General features: G+C 46.7%; 1 protein-coding gene across 1 annotated transcript in view; it reads left to right on the top strand.

The window, feature by feature from the left end:
• Window positions 1-6729: 6729 nt before the first annotated feature.
• Window positions 6730-18582, top strand: part of ATP2A3 (ATPase sarcoplasmic/endoplasmic reticulum Ca2+ transporting 3) — a 99505-nt gene continuing 87652 nt past the window's right edge. Inside the window, exon 1 of the mRNA XM_048518939.1 lies at window positions 6730-7147. Within this exon, the coding sequence (XP_048374896.1) occupies window positions 7030-7147 (118 nt within the window). The 5' untranslated portion in view covers window positions 6730-7029. The remainder of the gene's footprint in view (window positions 7148-18582) is intronic.

An 18582-nucleotide genomic window follows, 5' to 3' on the forward strand; every position in this document is an offset into this window, starting at 1 on the left:
CCTGCCTTCCTCCTTTGCCTGCCAAATGATTTTGTGTGGCCTTCAAAGCAGCTCTTCTCTCTCTAATTCCAGCTTGTTTCTAAGCCCAAGTGCTTTCAACTCAGGGCCTCTAAAAAACAAGCCCCCACTTCTGATACTCGCCCCCAATTCACACTGCTGAAAGCATTTCCATGAGAAGTGTAAAGTGCTCTTCAAACATCTCCCTTGCTGCTGGTGTGAAATGAACATGTCAGTATTCATGACAGGGAACAGAGGAGCTGGTGATTCAAACTAACTGGCTGGTTCCCTAACATTTGCTAAGGCACTGAAGAAGATGGAACAGCATGAGTGTAAGGACCAATTCATGGCAGCAAACCCCATTGAGTAGGATTCTGCCTCATTGATCTACTTGTCCTCTGCAAGATGGTTGGTTAAGGAATTCCGTAAGTCAAAATGTCCAGCCTTGAGTCAGGACTAGTTTCTCAGTTTTCACTGCAACCATGAAGACGAGAAGCTTAATGCGTTTTAAAATGAATCCTAATGTTTCCAAATTTCTAAGGTTGCCATTCTTCAGGCAGGGGGTGAAGATCTCCTAGAATTAATCTGATCTCACAGCGCCTGGAGAACATGGCTTTAGAAGGTAGACTTTAAGACATTATGCCTCCCAGAGGGTCCTGCCCTTCCCCCACCCCCACCCCCAGTCATCAACCACAGATCTGGCAACCAGGGGCGAAGCTACAAGGGGGAAAGGGGGGGGTGCGTTGCACCAGGCACGCGCCTGGGGAGCGTATGCAAAAATTCAAGTTTGTGGTTTTTTTAGTGTTTTTCAGTTTTTGGCCTGCAGGCGGTGCAGTTTCTAGGCTAGCAGCATCAAAATTTCAGGGTATCTTAAGGAGACTCTCCTGATGATACCACCCAGGTTTGGTGAGGTTTAGTTCAGGGGATCCAAAGTTATGGACTCCCAAAAGGGGTGCCCCCATTTCCCATTGTTTCCAATGGGAGCTAATAGGAGATGGGGGCTACAACTTTGAGGGTCCAAAACTTTGGACCCCCTGAACCAAACTTCACCAAACCTAGGTGGTATCATCAGGAGAGTCTCCGAAAAAATACTCTGAATTTTTGGTGCTCCTAGTCTAAAAACTGCGCCACCTACAGCCCAAAAACTAAAAAAAATACTAAAAAATAAAAAACACAAATGAACATGGGGGTCCCCCGCAAAACTCAGATTTTGCACCGGTCTCCATTTTCCCTAGCTACACCTCTGCTGGAAACCCTAAACAGGTCTCTGGGAATTGCTTCCTTCACCAGCTTTTGAAACCTTCTTCTTGTCTGATACTTTTCTGTGAACAGTGTGTATCCGTTGTTGTCAAGCTTTTTATTTTGTTTCTGCAGCATTGGTTTATGTGAGTGAAACCCAGAGCTGTGTTTCTTTTCGACAACTTTTTCACAGATACCTTTTCCAATTTTCATCCAAGCTGGGTGCAAACAAAAGGGACCATATTCATGTTATTAAATTAGGAGCTAATGTGGCAGAGCCATTAAGAAAATGGTCTGGAAAGTGGCCCATTTCGGCCCTGGGTAACTTATCCGATCTCAGCCTATCTCATCTGGTTTACCAGGCGAGGGAGTTAATAATTCTAGCTTGCTCTTTCCGTAATTGTTACAAGTATTATTGTGACAATGTATGAGCTTTGAAAACACTAGATGAATGCCATACTTTGTTATTGTTATTTCATCATCATTAAAATGTGTTAATTTGGGGGGAGGCGTCAAATCACATCTGACTTAAGGGGCCCCCATAGGGTTCTCAAGGCAAGAGACGTTCAGAAGTGACTTGACCTTGACTGCCTCCAATCCCTTCCGCACATGCAGAATAATGCACTATTATTATTATTATTATTATTATTATTATTATTATTATTATTATTATTATTATTATTATTATTATTATTTACATTTATTAGACCACCCTACCCCCAAAGGGCTCAGGGCAGTTTACAAAACAATCAACATTTGAGTACAACAAATAGTTTCAATTAAAACAATAAATAAATTAAACTTTAAAACACTAGCAGCAGTGATCTTCCACAATTAAAATAAGTAGATGTTGTCCGGCATTAACCTCCCGGGAGTGGACAGGCCGATATTCAATCAGCAGATGACAAAGCTGTAAGGAGCAACAAAGAAGGGCGGACTCCAATGACCTGCAGCAGCCTCACCTCAAAGGCCCGGTTGGAACAGCTTCCCTAGGTTTTACAGGCCCTGCAAGGAACTCCCTGAGGTCCCTAAGCAGGGGCCTTTGGAATTCTTACTTTCAATCCACTTTCAATGCACTTTGAAGCTGGAATACTGTGCAGAATAGCAAAATCCACTTTCAAACAATTGTGAAAGTGGATTGAATGTGCATTGTTCTGCATGTGTGGAAGGGGTCTCCACTTTGCAATCCTGGTCTTCCTTGGAGGTCTCCGTTCCAAATACTTGCCAGGGTCGAGGCTGAGAACATGTGACTGGGCCAAAGTCACACAGCTAGTTCCCATGGCAAAGTGGGGTTTTTTAACCTGACTTTCCCTCTTCCTGCCTAGCCAAAATGGGGCCCATACTGCCCTATATCTTGATGTGGCAACAACCCCAAGGTAGCCTTGTAGCTTGCCCCACCCAGCCATTTCCTAAGCTTCCCCATCTATGCAGAAACTGACAAGGTCTGGAGGAAAGTCTTTCATGGCCAGAATCACTGGGATGTTGTGTGGTTTCCAGGCTGTATAGCTATGCTCTAGTCGCATTTTCTCCTGACGTTTCGCCTGCATCTGTGGCTGGCATCTCCAGAGGAGAAATACTACTAGAACACGGCCATACAGCCCGGAAATCACATACAACACCCCAAAGTCTTGTATGTTTCACTAGATAGCAAAGAAAGCTGGTGACAGTGAAGGAAACTGGAGCTAGTGAAATGGATGAGATTTGCCTCTATTGAGTCAGTTTCAGCAGAGAAGAGAAGGGGAAGGGGAAGCCAATCAGAAAACAACCGGGCTCTCCCAATTTCCATATAAGGAGTTTCATATGGAAAAGAAGCCATTCCCAGAAGAGTGCCTGGAGTGGGAAATTGTGGGTGGTTGACTAAAAATACATTCTGGATAGAGTGCATCTTTTCATAGGTAAGAGGGAAAAAACCTCAGGAATTACAGAGTAAATCCACTTTCTTCCATGACCATAATTTTTTTTTTATTGGTAAGTGCAATTATGTTTTTCAAGCTAGAGCAGGTGGGAGAGACTAAAAAATGCTTGAAGAACACACATCAAGTTCTCTGGGCACAGCCCAATAGTCAGTGGTGGGATTCAACCGGTTCGCACCACTTCAGCAGAACCAGTTGTTAAAATGGTGCTTGTAAACAACCAATTCGTAAATTATTTGAATCCCATCACTGGAACCGGCTATTAAATTATTTGAATCCTACCACTGCCAATAGTTATGCTGCTATGATAGTAACCATCATGGCGGATCCATGTGGCATAGTGGTTAGAATGTCAGAGCAGGAGTTGGGAGACTCCAGTTGGGAATCTCCACTCTACCATGGAAGCTTTAATGTATGTTATTGTATGCATTTTATTGAGAACCAGCGTGGTGTAATGGTTAAGAGCAGGCGGATTCTAATCTGGAGAACCGAGTTTGATTCTCCACACCTCCTCCTGAGTGGCAGAGGCTTATCTGGTGAACCAGATGTGTTTCCTCACAGAGAGTTCTCTCTGACCACTCCCAACCCCACCTCCCTCACAGGGTGTCTGTCCTCCTCCTCCTCCTCCTCCTCCTCCTCGGGTATTCATGGAGTGAGGGTGTGGGGGGAGACACTACAGGCCTGAAGGCTTTTGAAATCTGGGCAATGTAATTTCCCTTGCATGCAAATAAATTACTGGGTGATGCTAGCAGTACAAACTAATCCAGTGACATTAGCACACCTAATTTGTTTAACTTTCAGCAGGTTCTTGGCCTTTGCTCCCAGTGTGAACCATGAGCAACCAGGAAAATATCAACAGAAAATTTGCCTTTCTTTCCCGAGAACTGATAGTGGCTAAGAGACAGAGCTACCAATCAGGAATCCCCTGCTTTGAATCTTCCTCTGCTGAAAACTCATTAGATGGCTGCATTAGCAGGTTAGTCTCATGGCAGATAAATCTCCTTCCATTAGTAAAATGCCCTCTATCAAGTTTTTCAGCCTCAGATCTGTAGCATTTGGGATAATATTGGCGGCTTACCTTGCAGGGGTGTCGTGCCAGTTACTTTGAAATGTGGTGTTGGAGGGGTGTTTTATAGATACCATGGAACACCAACAAGGCATATCAGTGGGTTCTAGATCGAATCAAGCATGAACTCTCCCTAAAAGCTAAAGTGACTAAGTTAAGGCCAGTGTACATTACGAGAAGACAAGAGTTGCTGGGAAAAACAACCATGCTAGGAAGAATTGAAGGCAGCAGGTAAAAAGGAAGACCCAATATGAGTAGCCTTCAGTTTGCAAGGCTGTTAACAAGAGGCTGTTTTGCAGGTCATCGTTCATAGGGTCACCATAAGTTGGAAGCTTATGTCATTTCACAGACACACACACACTCACGGCGTGGGGCAGGGGATGAGTTTGCTGGAAACCAAACATCCTTTTTAGAAGGAAAAGAATACATTCAACCCCTGCATTCCAGTTCTGCAACCTGGTGAACGAAAGGGACGCTTGTCAATGTTTGTAGATTCTCTGGTATTTACTTTATTTGTAGATTCTCTGATATTTACTTTGCAAATCAGCTCTGATCCATCGCTGCTACCTGCCACCTGTCACTTTTTCTAGTAGACCGTCTGACCTAGATGGTTTGGGTTAGACTGATCTTGTCAGATCAGGAATGGTCTTGGTTAGTATTTGAATGGGAGATCAAGGAAATCCAGGGCTGCTGCACAGAGGCAGGCAAAGGCAAACCACATCTGAATGTTTCTTGCCTTGAAAATCCTACCGGATTGTCATAAATGGACTGTGACTTGATGGTGCTTTTCACCAACCCAGGAGATAATCTATTTCTGTTGATATGTTGTCAGTAGAATTTCACTGTGCCGTAGCCTGCCTTGGTTTAAAAACCACTTTTCGTGTTTGCTTTAATTTGTGGAATGTACTGCCTTTTACAAGGTAAAATGTGTAAATCCTTCCCTTACATGTGATTTTTTCCCCCTGAAAGACAAACCCTTCATACATCTTTGCTGGAACAGGGAACAGGATGTTAGGAGGAACTGAATCCTGGATTTTTGATTGTATTTTCTGTACCTGCCAGAATGTCTGTTTCTCTTGGTTTAAGATGGTACAGACCACCTTAAACCTGACTGGGGGGAAAACAAGAATGTTTCTGAAAGCCTTAAAATTTAAGATTGTGAAAGAGGAAGCGGGGGCAGATAATGATTGACAGAAGAGGAGGGACCAGAAGAGTACTTCCCCAAGCGACAGAAACAAAGAGTAAAAACATGAAAATAAACAACCACCTAAGAGCGATCCCTACACAATAGGTCACTAGCAAGGTTACCAAAGTCACTAGCAGATTTCCTGTCCCTTTAAATAGAGGTTTCAGGGGATGGAAATTGGGCAGCTAAGACTTTTCATAGCTGGGAGATGAATATCATCACCCATAAGTAACATCGCAAAATATACCTCTACTAAAGGGTCAGGATATTTTCTCCAGGTCAGTTGGCAACCCCAGAAATCATGGTGTAAGGCATGCAACAATCCGTCCAACTTTAAATTAGTTTCGAAAGGCGTTGTTGGTAGTTAACTATTGATATTGATAGCTGCTCTCTATGATAATTTTTTGTTTATTTTTTAAATTGCCTTTGAAGGCAATGAAGCCAAGAGGAAGGGGGTTATTGGGGGGAGGGGGGTAGAGAAGCCCCAAATAAAACTTAACTGCAGTCGGCTTCCCATCTCCCACACAGCCTATTGAAAGCACCAGATCGCAGAAAAGAGTGAACAGGTGCAACGGTGGACAGGTGCACGACCCGCAGAAAACTTCCACGGGCAACTGTTGGCAGTGGGGAGCTGCGGAGACAACACAGGTGCAGTTTCAGGATTGCCTGAAGAAGGGAACCAGGTCAAGGTGTGCAGCGCAGGTGGCGAAATTCAACAGGTGCAGATGCTGCCTGGCGTGAAAAGGTGAGGTTTTGTAGCCCCCCCCCCCTCCTCCTCCTCCTCCTCCTCCTCCAAAATGTGCAGCTTCAGGATTGCCCGAAGAAGGCGAACCAGGTCAAGGTGTTCAGCGCAGGTGGGGAAGTTCAACTGGTGCGGAGTCTGACTGGCGTGACCCGGTGAGAGATGTTTTAGGCCCCCACCATCTCTCCCAAACGTGAATAATATATTTTTTTAAACCACCCAGCCCTCTTTGCTCTGGCAAGCAAGAATAAAACACAGATGCAAATAAAAGAACCTCCCTGGGCCAATGAGAGAAAGGGAGGAAGCCCTCAAGGGCGCGTCGGAGCCAATCAGGAGGCAGCAGGCAGCTTGTGAATGGGGAAAGGCCGGCTGGCGGAGGCGGAGTTTGGGGACAGAGCGAGGAGATCAATCCCCTTTTTCTGATCCTCTGTGGTTTGGGCGGGGTGAAATCGCCTAGATCGCGGGTGGGTGGGGGATCCTGGTGGGCGTGGCCAGTAGGAAACGGGCGTGGCCGAGAGGAAGTGGGCGTGACCCCGTCTCCTCCCACCACCTCCCGTTTCGTAGCAGCCGAAGTCGCGCCGGGAGCAGAAAGTAACTTGGCCGGGCATGGCCGGGAGGGAGCTGGGCGGGCGCCGTCTTTGCAGCCGGGCAGCCGGCTTGTGAGTCCCCGTCGCCGCCAGGAGGAAGGGAGCTTGGCGGCTCGAAGCTCCCCGCCAGCGGACGGAAAGAGCCCGGTCGCCCCTTCGGAAGGACGGGCGCACGGTCGGGGGTCCCCAGCGCGCCCCTCCAGTAACCCCTTCGGCGCGGGGCGGCTGTTTTGGTTCTCCTCCCCCCTCGATCTCGCCCCCCCACCCCCAGCCGACCGTGCTCACCCCCGGCGGGCAGCATGGAGGGCGCGCACAGCCTGACCGCCGACGAGGTGCTGCGGCGCTTCGAGGTGCGGGAGAGCTGCGGGCTCAGCTCGGAGCAGGTGCGGCGACAGCGGGAGAAGTACGGTCTCAATGGTGAGTCCGGGGGCGGTGGGTGGGCTGGAGATCCAGGCTCGGGTGGGAAAGGGTCGTGGCTCCAGGCTTAGACTCGCGGAAACGGTGACTGGCTGATCTTCCCAACTTCCCGGTGGGGCCTGGAAGGCACCTGGGATTACAGCAGATCTCCAGAGTAGGATGATTCTTTCTGAAGGAAATGACAGTTTAACAGGAGGGGCGGGGGGGGGGGCGCTTTAGGGGCGTCGCGTCCCCGTCTCAAAACCCCCCTCCACCGCTCTCCAATTCTCATTTCATGAGATGGAGTTGCCAACCCTGCGGCTGTCCAGTGGAAAATGCAACTAGTAAGTGCAGACAGTTTGTGGGTCCAAAGATATACTCTGCCTCTCTCCATGGAGGCTCTGTTCTTGACTGCTATGGCATGTAAGGGGGGGGGGGGCAGGGCATACATGGAGATAGGCCAGCGATGGCGAACCTTTTCAAGACCGAGTTCCCAAATTACGACCCAAAACCCACTTATTTATCGCAAAGTGCCAACATGGCAATTTAACCTGAATACTGAGGTTTAAGTTTAGAAAAAACGGTTGGCTCTGAGGCATGCATTACTCAGGAGTAAGCTTGGTGGTAGTTGGTGGCTTTGCTTTGAAGCAACCGTGCAACTCTTCCAACCGGTGAATCACAACCCTAGGAGGGTTTACTCAGAAGCAAGCCCCATTGCCAGCAAGCCGAAGCACACTCCCAGAGTAAAAAAGTCACACTTTAAGTTCTTCGCACTTGAAAATCGAGTGGAGTTTAACAGGCACTTAACAGGGGTTACCTACACTGCTTTCCACCCCAAACTACAGGTGCTTAGGTTCAATGCTAATAGTGAGGCCAGTGGCCCAGGCAGCCCTAGATGTGTGTGCAGGGGCACTCTGTTTGTGCGTGCCCACAGAGAGGGCTCTGCCACTTCTGGCACCTGTGCCATAGGTTTGCCACCACTGAGATAGGCTTTCAGTAAAGTAGGAGGACCCAGAACTGCCTTTCTGGATCGGACCAAAAGTCCGACTGGCCACCTTCCCAAATAGCTTTGCAAATAGCTTTGCAAAGGCAAATCAATTTGCATAGCTCATAACTATCAGTTGCTATACCCTGTGGCTTGTCTCCAGCATTGGAGTGTCAGGTAGACTCTCTGTGAACAAGGAGGCTCAGTTTAACTGTCATGACCTTATCTGGTTAGATCTCTATCTGCCATGAATTTGTTTGGTCCAAGCCTATTCTGTTCTACTCTTCGCTGAATGTTGCCTTTCCCCTGGAGCCGCCTATTTTAATTCCTGTTGGGCTGTAAGAAGGAGAGGCCTTCTGGATGAGGCCTCAGGTCCAGTATCTATCCCAGCTCATCCAATTTCCAGCAGAGGCCTCTGGGAGCTTTTAAACTCAGCACAAAGGCAACCGCCTTCCCTTGTCATTTGTTCCTAGTGTTTGATACTGAAGGGTAGGCTGCATCTATATATGCAGGTACTCTTTCCTACTCTCCTCACTCAGAAGAACCATCCTGGAAACATCTTGTTTCCCTCAGTGACCAAACCAGGTGCCCCACTGGGGAAGCCCAGGAAGGCAGTCCCCACCCCTGCATAGTTTTTCCTCTGGCTCCTCTGATTCCAAGGTACATTGCCTCTGACTCTGGAGGTTTCATTATTGGGGTGAATAGCAGTTGAACTTCTTCAAACTTGGGACTTGATGGCCCTTGGGGTCTCTTCCAACTTTATTATTCTATGAAATTTGGTTCCGTTTTTTTGGAGCTGGTAGTCCGCATTGCACTTTATGGCTCTCAGGTCTATGCAGTGTGTAAAATAGCAACTGTCCTGTATATTGGTTAAAGTTGGGAAGTGCTGGCTGGAGGTTTACATGGGCTGGGTGGGTGGTGTCGAAGAGGAGAATGGCTGTTCAAGCCAAGCTGCTACCCAAAGGTGAAAGTGGAAAATGCCATCAAATTGCAACAAACCTATGCCAACTCTGTATGGTTTTCAAGGCAAGAGGCATTAGGAGGTGGTTTGCCATTGCTCACCTCTTCTTAACAACCGAGGAATTCCTTGCTTTCTGTCCAAGTACTTACCAGGGCTGACCCTGGTTAGCTTCTGAAATCTGTGATGGGTAATCAACTTGCTTCTTTGCAGTCAGTTCAATCTCTGATGTTTCAGTGCAAAGCTGTCCTCCCAAAGGGCTGCCGAGACCTTAGAGAGGAGCTATTGCATTGTGCAGACCATACTTTGTAAATGGTGTGACTCGGGGAGAAGGCAGCTTTATGGAATGGAGGTTGGGGTTCAAGGAAGCATTTGGGGTTCAAGGGAACATTTGTACCATGCTCAAGTCAGCAGAGAGTTCAGTGAGGGAGGACTGCAGAGACCCTTCTCCGGTGTCCTGTCACCTGTGCCCTCTCCATCCACAGAGCTGTCCAGCATAGGCTGAGTAGTGGTTAAGAGCAGGTGCACTCTAACCTGGAGAATTGGGTTTGATTCCCAGCTCTGCCACTTGAGGTGTGGAGGCTTATTTGGTGAACCAGATTAGCTTGTGCACTCCAACACATTGCCAGCCGGGTGACCTTGGGCTAGTCACAGTTCTTCAGAGCTCTCTCAGCCCCACCCACCTCACAAGGTGTTTGTTGTGAGGGGGAAAGGGAAAGGAGATTGTAAGGCCCTTTGAGATTCCTTACAGGAGTGAAAGGGGGGATATAAATCCAAACTCCTCCTCCTCTCCATTATTATTGTTGTTGTTGTTGTTGCCAGCAGTTGTCCAGGATCCCAGACAGAAAGTGCATGCTACTTCTGGTTTATTTAAGTGGAGAGGCCAGGATTTAAACCTGGACTCTCTGGCATACAAAGGAAGTGCTCATCCACCGAGTCAAAGGTATCCATCAGTGGTTCTTCAGTACCCCAAGCGGAGACCATGAGATCCTTCACACAGATAAGATCCTCTGCAGGCAACGTGTGTGTTTGATGACTTGGCTGTGGTTTCTCACCCTCTGCCCAGGGAACCTGCTGCAATCAATACAACCCATTTCCCATCATGCCCTCTGCTCCCAGATACCTCTTGTCCTGGCCATTCCAATCTACCAAATTATCCCTGCCTTGTTTCGCAGAGCCTCTCTTTATGAAACCTTTCTTTATGAAGCAGTTACTCAGATCCTCAACTGCTCTATGCTCCCTGAAAGTATATAATTGCCTTTATAAAAGGAATCTATCAGTGCTATATAGAAATAAATACGTAACCTAGAAGCCTTGATAAACCTCAGAGCAGAAGGCCATTTCTATAAAGGCAATAAGGCTGCAGTGATAATGGAATGAACAGGGTTGTATTATCTCACTCTTACAATGTCGTTTTCTACTTTTGCCATTCCAGGCGTTGCATTTCTTATGAAGTATCCTGTAGGATATTTCTCTCCCTCCTCTGCCCCAAATTCTAATTTTTGTGATCCTAGTCCTGTTGCGTTGTCTGCTGGAGGTCTTGTGCCATTTGACTGCATTGTCTTACCTGGCATAATTCACCTTGTTTCTCAGTGAGAAAAGCAGGCTAGAAATGAAGTTAGGAAAGGAAGGGTGGCCAGGAGCCAGCAAGCTGCAGCACTGTTCTTTTTCCAGCTAGTACCCTTTCTCCAACAAGCTCAGAGTGGCAGACTTTGGCCTCCCTGCCCCTACTGTCACTAGACTGAGAGTGTGCAAGTGGCCCAAGGCCATTCAATGATCTTCATGAACCTGGCTCTCCTGTATGGTGCCTGAATCACTGGCCCACCAGGCTCTCCCAAGTTTAGAAGGAGTAGGAGTAGGAGTTTGGATTTATATCCCCCCTTTCTCCCCTGTAAGGAGACCCAAAGGGCCTTACAATCTCCTTTCCCTTCCCCCTTCCCCCCACAACAAACACCCTGCGAGGTGGGTGGGGTTGAGAGAGCTCTGAAGAACTGTGACTAGCCCAAGATCACCCAGCTGGCATGTGTTGGAATGCACAAGCTAATCTGGTTCACTAAATAAGCCTCCACAGCTCAAGTGGCAGAGCGGAGAATCCAACCCAATTCTCCAGATTAGAGTGCACCTGCACTTAACCACTACACCATGCTGGCTCTCTGACTCTGATGAGCTAGGTGGACCAGTGATACAGCTCTGCACAAGGCAGCTTCATATTTCAGCTGGATGACAGCACTTACCTGTTGTGTGTTCTTTAACAGGGAACCATTTTGGTGGCTTACACTATCCTTGTGCCCTGACCTGGATGACCCAGACTTCATCAGATCTCAGAAACTAAGCTGGGTCAACCATGGTTAGGTTTTGGTTGGGAGACATGTCCCCGCCCCTTTCCCAAATAGATACAAGCAAGCAAAGGGTTGGCAGCTGCAACAGCTGTGTTTTATAATGTATGAGAGATCGCTTGCTCTATTGGTTATGGAGCTGATTCACAGCAGGTTTCTAAATGATTCTCTTTGAGCATCTGACCAAGGAGAGAGGTGTTCTAGTGACTGGGAAGGGCAGAGGATCTTCTGTGAACTCTGAGGCCTCTTCTGCACAAGCAGAATAATGCACATTCAATCCAATTTCACAATTGTTTGAAAGTGGATTTTGCTTTTCTGCACAGTAAAATTCAGCTGCAAAGTGCGTGGAAAGTGGATTGAAAGTGCATGATTCTGCATGTGCAGAAGGGGCCTGAGAAGTACCTGGGGGTTTTGGGCCATCAGTATGGCTTAGAGTAGGGGTCTTCAACCTATGTCCCTCCAGATGTTCATGGACTATGATTCCCATCAGCTATGTCAATTGGCCATACTGGTAGGATCTGATGGGAATCATAGTCCATGAACAGCAGGTTGGAGATCCCTGGCTTAGCAGGTTCGGTTGGGTGCGCAAGTTAGATTTTGCGTTTTATGTGGACTGGTAACTTTTGTGAATTTCCTTGTTGCTGAGTTTAGTGGTTCTGATATTATAATGCAAAGTTTGGGTGGTGGCGAAAAGCCTTTTAAGACCTCTGTGGGTTGCTATTGATGCTTGCCTACAATAAAGCTCATGATACCGTGGATACAAAAATGGAGTCCGGTGTCAGACCATCTGCTCTGACTGGCAGTGACTTTCCCAGGTTGAATGAGGCTCATGTCTTCTGCAATGCCTATGGCCCAAAATCCTTTAAATGGAGATTGAATCTGGGACCTTTATTGTAATATATAATGCACACGGTAAACAAAAAAGGAATAGATGCCTCTTCCACGTGAGTTCTTTACAATGTATCTTGCCACCAAATGCTTCTTTTTCCCCTTTTAATTTGGCATGTTCTTTCCTCAGTTTGGTTCTTACGGTGTTTTATGGCTGTAATCCCATGTCAATTTCCTGCCACAAAAGCAACTTCCCTTGACAATTTCACTGACTCCTAACTGCAGATGCAGTGTATGGTCACTCATTCAGGATGAAATTGACTCAACTGATGCAACTGACCTGGCCAGCGTGGTGTAGTGGTAAAGGTGAGGTGGATTCTAATCTGGAGAATCAGGTTTGATTCCCCACACCTCCACCTGAGTGGCAGAGGCTTATCTGGTGAACCAGATGTGTTTCCACACTCCTACATCCCTGCTGGGTGACCTTGGGCTAGTCACAGTCATCTCAGAACTCACTCAGCCCCACCTACCTCACAAGGTGTTTGTTGGGGGGAGAGGAAGGGAAAGGAGCTTGTAAGCCCAAATAATAAATCCAAACTATTATTCTTCTGTGCCCTTATGTTACATCGCTAATGCAATAGAGATCATTTTAAAAAATTAATCCTTTCAAAAATGGAGGTCAAGGGAAAGGAGAAAATGGCTGAAAGAAAGGGTTGTTCTTCTGCATCATGAATGACATCCCGCCACCATTAGGAATAATACATTTTCAGCAGTAGTATATGGAATAAATGCAACCGAAGGAGAAAAGGAGAAAAATGACCAGGGGAATGGAGGTAGAAGAAGAGTTTGGATTTATATCCCCCCTTTCTCTCCTGCAGGAGACTCAAAGGGGCTGACAATCTCCTTGCCCTTCCCCCCTCACAACAAACACACTGTGAAGTAGGTGGGGCTGAGAGAGCTCCGAGAAGCTGTGACTAGCCCAAGGTCACCCAGCTGGCGTGTGTTGGAGTGCACAGGCTAATCTGAATTCCCCAGATAAGCCTCCACAGCTCAGGCGGCAGAGCTGGGAATCAAACCCGGTTCCTCCAGATTAGATACATGAGCTCTTAACCTCCTACGCCACTGCTGCTCCCATGATTTCACAGAAATGATTTCACAGAAAACTTTTCCAAGGCACAAGGTTTGACCACTGGGAAAATCTGTGGTAAGCTGTGCATGCAGAAAAGACCATGAATAAATGACATTATCTAGTGAGTCCATTTTTATCCCTCCCTTCTTCTGTGGCACTCAGGGTGGTATCTGTGCTTCTCCTTTTCCTGCCTTGTCCTCACAACAACCCTGTGAGGAGGTTAGGCTGAAGGAAGGGGGCTTGCCTAAAACCACACAGTGACCTTCAAAGCAGCCTGAAGATTCGAACCTGGGCCTCCCAGGTGTTTCTTCAACACACTAGTTGCTATAGCATGCTTAAGCTGCTTTTTATAAAGTTGTATTTCTGGTCCCCTGACCTGGATAGCCCAGGCTAGCTTGATCTCCTTGGGTCTTAGAAGCTAAGTAGGGTCGGCCCTGATTATTCTCTGTTCCACTAAAAGATGATAGTTTAGTCAGTTGAGGTGCAGCGACTGAGAAAATTATATGCTTCCGCATTAGAATATAGTCCCGAACAAATATGAGAATTATCATTCATTTTTATGTGCTGCCTTTGTCAAAACCATTATTTTGTGCATTATTGAACATGGTATTTTGATACGAGAGCCTTTATGCCAAAATGTGTTTTTACTTTCAAACGGCTGGGGGGAGCAGGAGGAAGGCTAGTATGCACTAGGAACCTGTAAGAACGATTCTATATACAGAGGTAGGTAAGCGTAACATTGTTCTGTGGCAGCCAGAAAAGCACTATCCTGAAACTATCATCTTTTTGTGGAACAGAATGGATGGGAGACCACCAAAAACACCAGCGTTGTGGTGCAGAGGCAGGCAATGGCAAACTATCCCTGAATGTCTCTTGCCCTGAAAGCCCTGCAGGATCACTGTAAGTCAGCTGTGACTTAACAGTACTTTCCACCAGGTTGTTGACCTGGCTAGCTCAGATCACGGGTCGGTCTGTTGTTTCCTTTGATTGACAGCAAATCTATGGTGGTTCAAGCAGACAAAGGGAGCAGGTGTTGGGAAGGGCCTAAGATCCTTTTTCTGGAAGTGCCAAGAATTACACGTTCTGTTTGTAAAGTGTTTGCAAATGCCAGAGCTAAGCTCCTAGCTGAAAGTGGTGAATGAGAATTCAAATCGCTGCATTTGAGATAGTGGTGATGTAATTCGCTATTGAGAAAGGACAGTGTGGTGTGGTGCTTAGGAGCAGGTGAACACTAATCTGGAGAACCGGGCTTGATTCCCCACTCCTCCACACGAGCGACAGAGTTTATCTGGTGAACCAGATTTGTTCCCCTGCTCTTACATTCCTACTGGGTGACCTTGGGCTAGTCATAGTTTTCTCAAAACTCTCTCAGCCCCACCTACCTCACAAAGTGTCTGTTGTGGAGAGAGGAAGGGAAGGGAGCTTGTAAGCCCCTTTGAGACTCCTAACAAAACTCTTCTTTTCTTCTTTCTGCCTCTTTATACTCTGTATACTTTGCTAAGAAAAAATTACTGCCCATGTGCTGCTAGGGAACCTTGTTACACTCCACGGTCTGTATAGGAGCACAGCATGTGACGGCTGTGGCATCCTTTCACGGGTGAAGGCCTAGGTGGAAGCCAGTTAGACATATCTGGACTGTTTTTCAGTTTGAAGCAGAGACGATTCAAGCCTTGCCTTCTTACTTTCATGTAGGTTGTCGGGGGCTACAATAAGGAATTTGTATTCACAGTGCTTTCTTTAGGAGAATAAAGAATTACAATCCTGAGCCAAGAAAGCTGGAAAGCCGATTGAAAGCTTATTGTGCATAATTCTGTTTTTGTTCGTCAAGGGAAGGTCCAGAGAACTCTTCCAGGGGTAGAATGTTCATTTATTTGGATACTTATACCACCTGTTTCTCCCGAATTCGGACACAGTTCTCCTGAGCAAGATTTCACGATTATGAATCTGCACAACGTGGCAATGGGACCTGGAGATCTCCTGGAATTACAAAGGATCTCCAAACTACAGAGATCAGTTCTCTTGGAGATAACAGATGCTTTGGAGCAGGGGCGGCCAACCTATGGAGCTCCAGATGTTCATGGACGACAGAATTCCAGCCGTTTCCCGAAGCTGATAGGGGCATTTGCGCAGTCCTCTTGAGAACTTCAAGAGCACCGTGAATTCGGCCACTGCCTTCACTGGAAGAGATGGACTGAATGGCATTATACTCCTCTGAGATCCCCCCCAAACCTTGCTGAGCCCAAATCTCCACCCCCAAATCTCCAGGACTTTCCCAAAGCAGAGTTGGCAACCCTAGGTGGCAGGTCTCAGCCAAAAACATGCTTCTTGTGCCTGGAGGTTTCATGGAGGTGAGTATCGAAGAGCATTTTGCCCAGAGGTTTGTTTGAATTTGGTTCTCCTGATGCAAACAAGGGTGGTGCACTCCAATGAGTGGGTGTAACCCCACCCTGGGCCAATATTTGTCTGATATTAAGACGTGGACTGGCAAAGATCCTTTCAGCCCAACCAATATTTGCATATGCAAATGAACTTGATGAAACTGACGAGAAAAGGAACATGCTGGAAGAGAGACAGATGGATGTAGCTGGGGCAGGGGGTCAAACCCCAAAACTAGATTAGGTTTGGGAAGCAAATTGTGATCATCTCTATGTGTCCTTTTTTTGGAGCCCCCTCTTTAAAAAAGAAAAGAAAAGGCAAGCAGCTATTGTTGGTGGAATTGACTTCGTTTCCGCACCTGGGAGAATTCCTTCTCAGAAGCTTTGGGTGACTTTGGTCTTGAAACGGTTCTCCGAGCCTGACACTTATTTTCTTTGCCCCTGCAATTGAGTTAGCGTCTTCTGAGCATGTCACAGCCTCTCGCGGACAGACTCAGAAGTGAAAGTGACCCCTGAGCAAGGCAGGCTGAGTGGCTGCCGAAGCTCTTCCAGCCAACTCTACTGGGTTACTTGGGTCAGATCTTGGCCAACACTTGACACCTTTCCTCCTGCACTGCTGCTGATCAGCTGAGGGTAGAGGTCCGGTGGTGCTGGCAAACTTAGATGTCTCCAGAGGCATATGTAGGGAAAATGTAGCCCGGTGCAAAATCTGAGCTTTCTACATTGCCCCCCAACCCAACGCCCTCCTCCACCATGACCAAACAATGTTTTTTTTGCACCAGATCATCAGGGAAGGAGGAGGGCTGTGGGGCAATTTTCCGCCCCCATGTGACTAAATGGCCGCAGCCCAGGGACATTTGACCCTTATGTTCTCCTGGGTGGTATGCCCCTGCTTACCTCTCTTTTGTCCTGTGGTTGTCAGCTCCCCAGGAACCTTCCTTGTAAGTTAAACAGCCACTCCACCCCTGGACCTCTTCATTCATGTGTGCTTCATTCACATGCACTTAAGAGTTGCGTCGGGCACTGAAAAACATCAATTGCCCCTGGCAACGGACTGCCGCCTCTTGTGATTGGAAGATGCACCCATAATAACAAAGGCATCACCCCCCACAAAGGCAAGGGCAAACACCTGGCAGTGCTGTTTAGATTGAAGGGAATCATTCCGAGACAATAACCATGACCGCCTCTGATGCTTGCGGGTTTAATCGTATTCTCTATCTGTAATAATATATTGGTGTTTTTAGTATCAACAGTGCTTTTCTGAGGACTCGGTACACCTTGTTTACATTAACTGGGAAAACCTTCTACTCGGCTACCTGCTTGCAGAATTTTTTAATTACCTTTGTGGTACATTCGGGGGAGGTTGAGAGGCTGAGGTGGAGCTGGTGTGTGAGGTTGCCAACAGGATGGGAAGTTCCTGGAGATTTGGGGGCGGAGCTGAGGAAGGCAGTGTTTGGAGGCCGGAGTGAGATTATTTTAATAGTCTATGCTCTGAAGCTGCCATTTTCTTTGGGGCAGGGGTGTCCAACTCTGCCTCCCCAGATGTTCATGGACTACAATTCCCATCAGTCACTGCCAGGGGCTGATGGGAATCGTAGTCCATGAACATCTGGGGCACCAGAGTTGGACAGCCTTGCTTTAGGGCAACTGTTATGTGGTCTGGAGATCTTTTGGGAGAACCCTTTGGTTGGAAAGCACTGTCTGAAAGTGTTATGGGCTCATGCCAGTGTTTGGATGGAAAACATCCTGAAAGCCTTATGAGAACCCCCTCGAAGTCCATGATGCAAGAAAGGTGAATTTCAGTCAAACCGATCAATAAGTACTGAACTGTGGAGGGTGCTCAGATATTGATCATCTTTTGTGTCTGCCTTTGCAGCAGTGAGGACTAGAAACTTGCTGAATATCTCAGTGTGCTAACAACACTCTAGGACCACGTCTCTTTCAGGGTTGCTCAGAACTGCACGACACACAGATCACAACAGATTTCATTAGCAGGTTTGGAGAAATGAGTTGCTATTTGTGAAGCCTGTAACAGGAGTTAGATTGCAGGTTCTGACCAAGGGCTGGGAAACTAAATCCCATGGTAAACACTGTCCCGTTTATATTGGTACTAAATAACCTTTTCATTGTGTTTCTTTAGCAGAGACAGAGCAGGGTGACATGACCCATTTCAGTATCTGTTTCTGCAAAATGACTTTTTAGTGATGTTTACTTTAACAACCAGTGATAATGTTGATACAGGTCCATAGAAAAGGATGCCATTTAGACACTGACTGTGCAACGCTATGCAGAGCTCATCTAGTTTAAGCAAACTGAAATCAGTGGGTTCAGACTTGAAAAATTCTATTCAGATCATGACGTGGTCACTTATAATGATTGACTTATTTCCATCATTTGTATTTATTCGATTTTGTTATGTCGTTTATAGCCCACATTTCTCAGTGTTATCATAAACAATGCAACTAGACGAGGATTTCAGAAATCTGAAATGAGGCATAAGTATTAAACAATGCAATAAATGGTATTATGTAAACAGAAAGTCAGTACAGGGAGAACAAGATAAAAACTTACATCAACCAATAATGCATATTAGTAAAACAGTCCACAGGCCCTTTCTCTCTATTGAAATGTCTTCCTGAAACATTCCCTACTACGAAATCACTTCACATTGTAAGTTTCAAGTTTCTGCTTCGTATCACCCTGTTCCCTTTTCCACACACATTATATTACCTGAAGGCTTCTGTTTTGGCTTCAAGTAATATGATGAGTGTGTTTTGCGTGTGTTTTACCTGCCGTACTAACCTTTTGATCCTCAATATTTGTGCTAGCATCATAATTGGCTGCT

The sequence above is a fragment of the Sphaerodactylus townsendi genome, linkage group LG16 (assembly GCF_021028975.2).
Source record: "Sphaerodactylus townsendi isolate TG3544 linkage group LG16, MPM_Stown_v2.3, whole genome shotgun sequence".
NCBI lineage: Eukaryota > Metazoa > Chordata > Lepidosauria > Squamata > Sphaerodactylidae > Sphaerodactylus > Sphaerodactylus townsendi.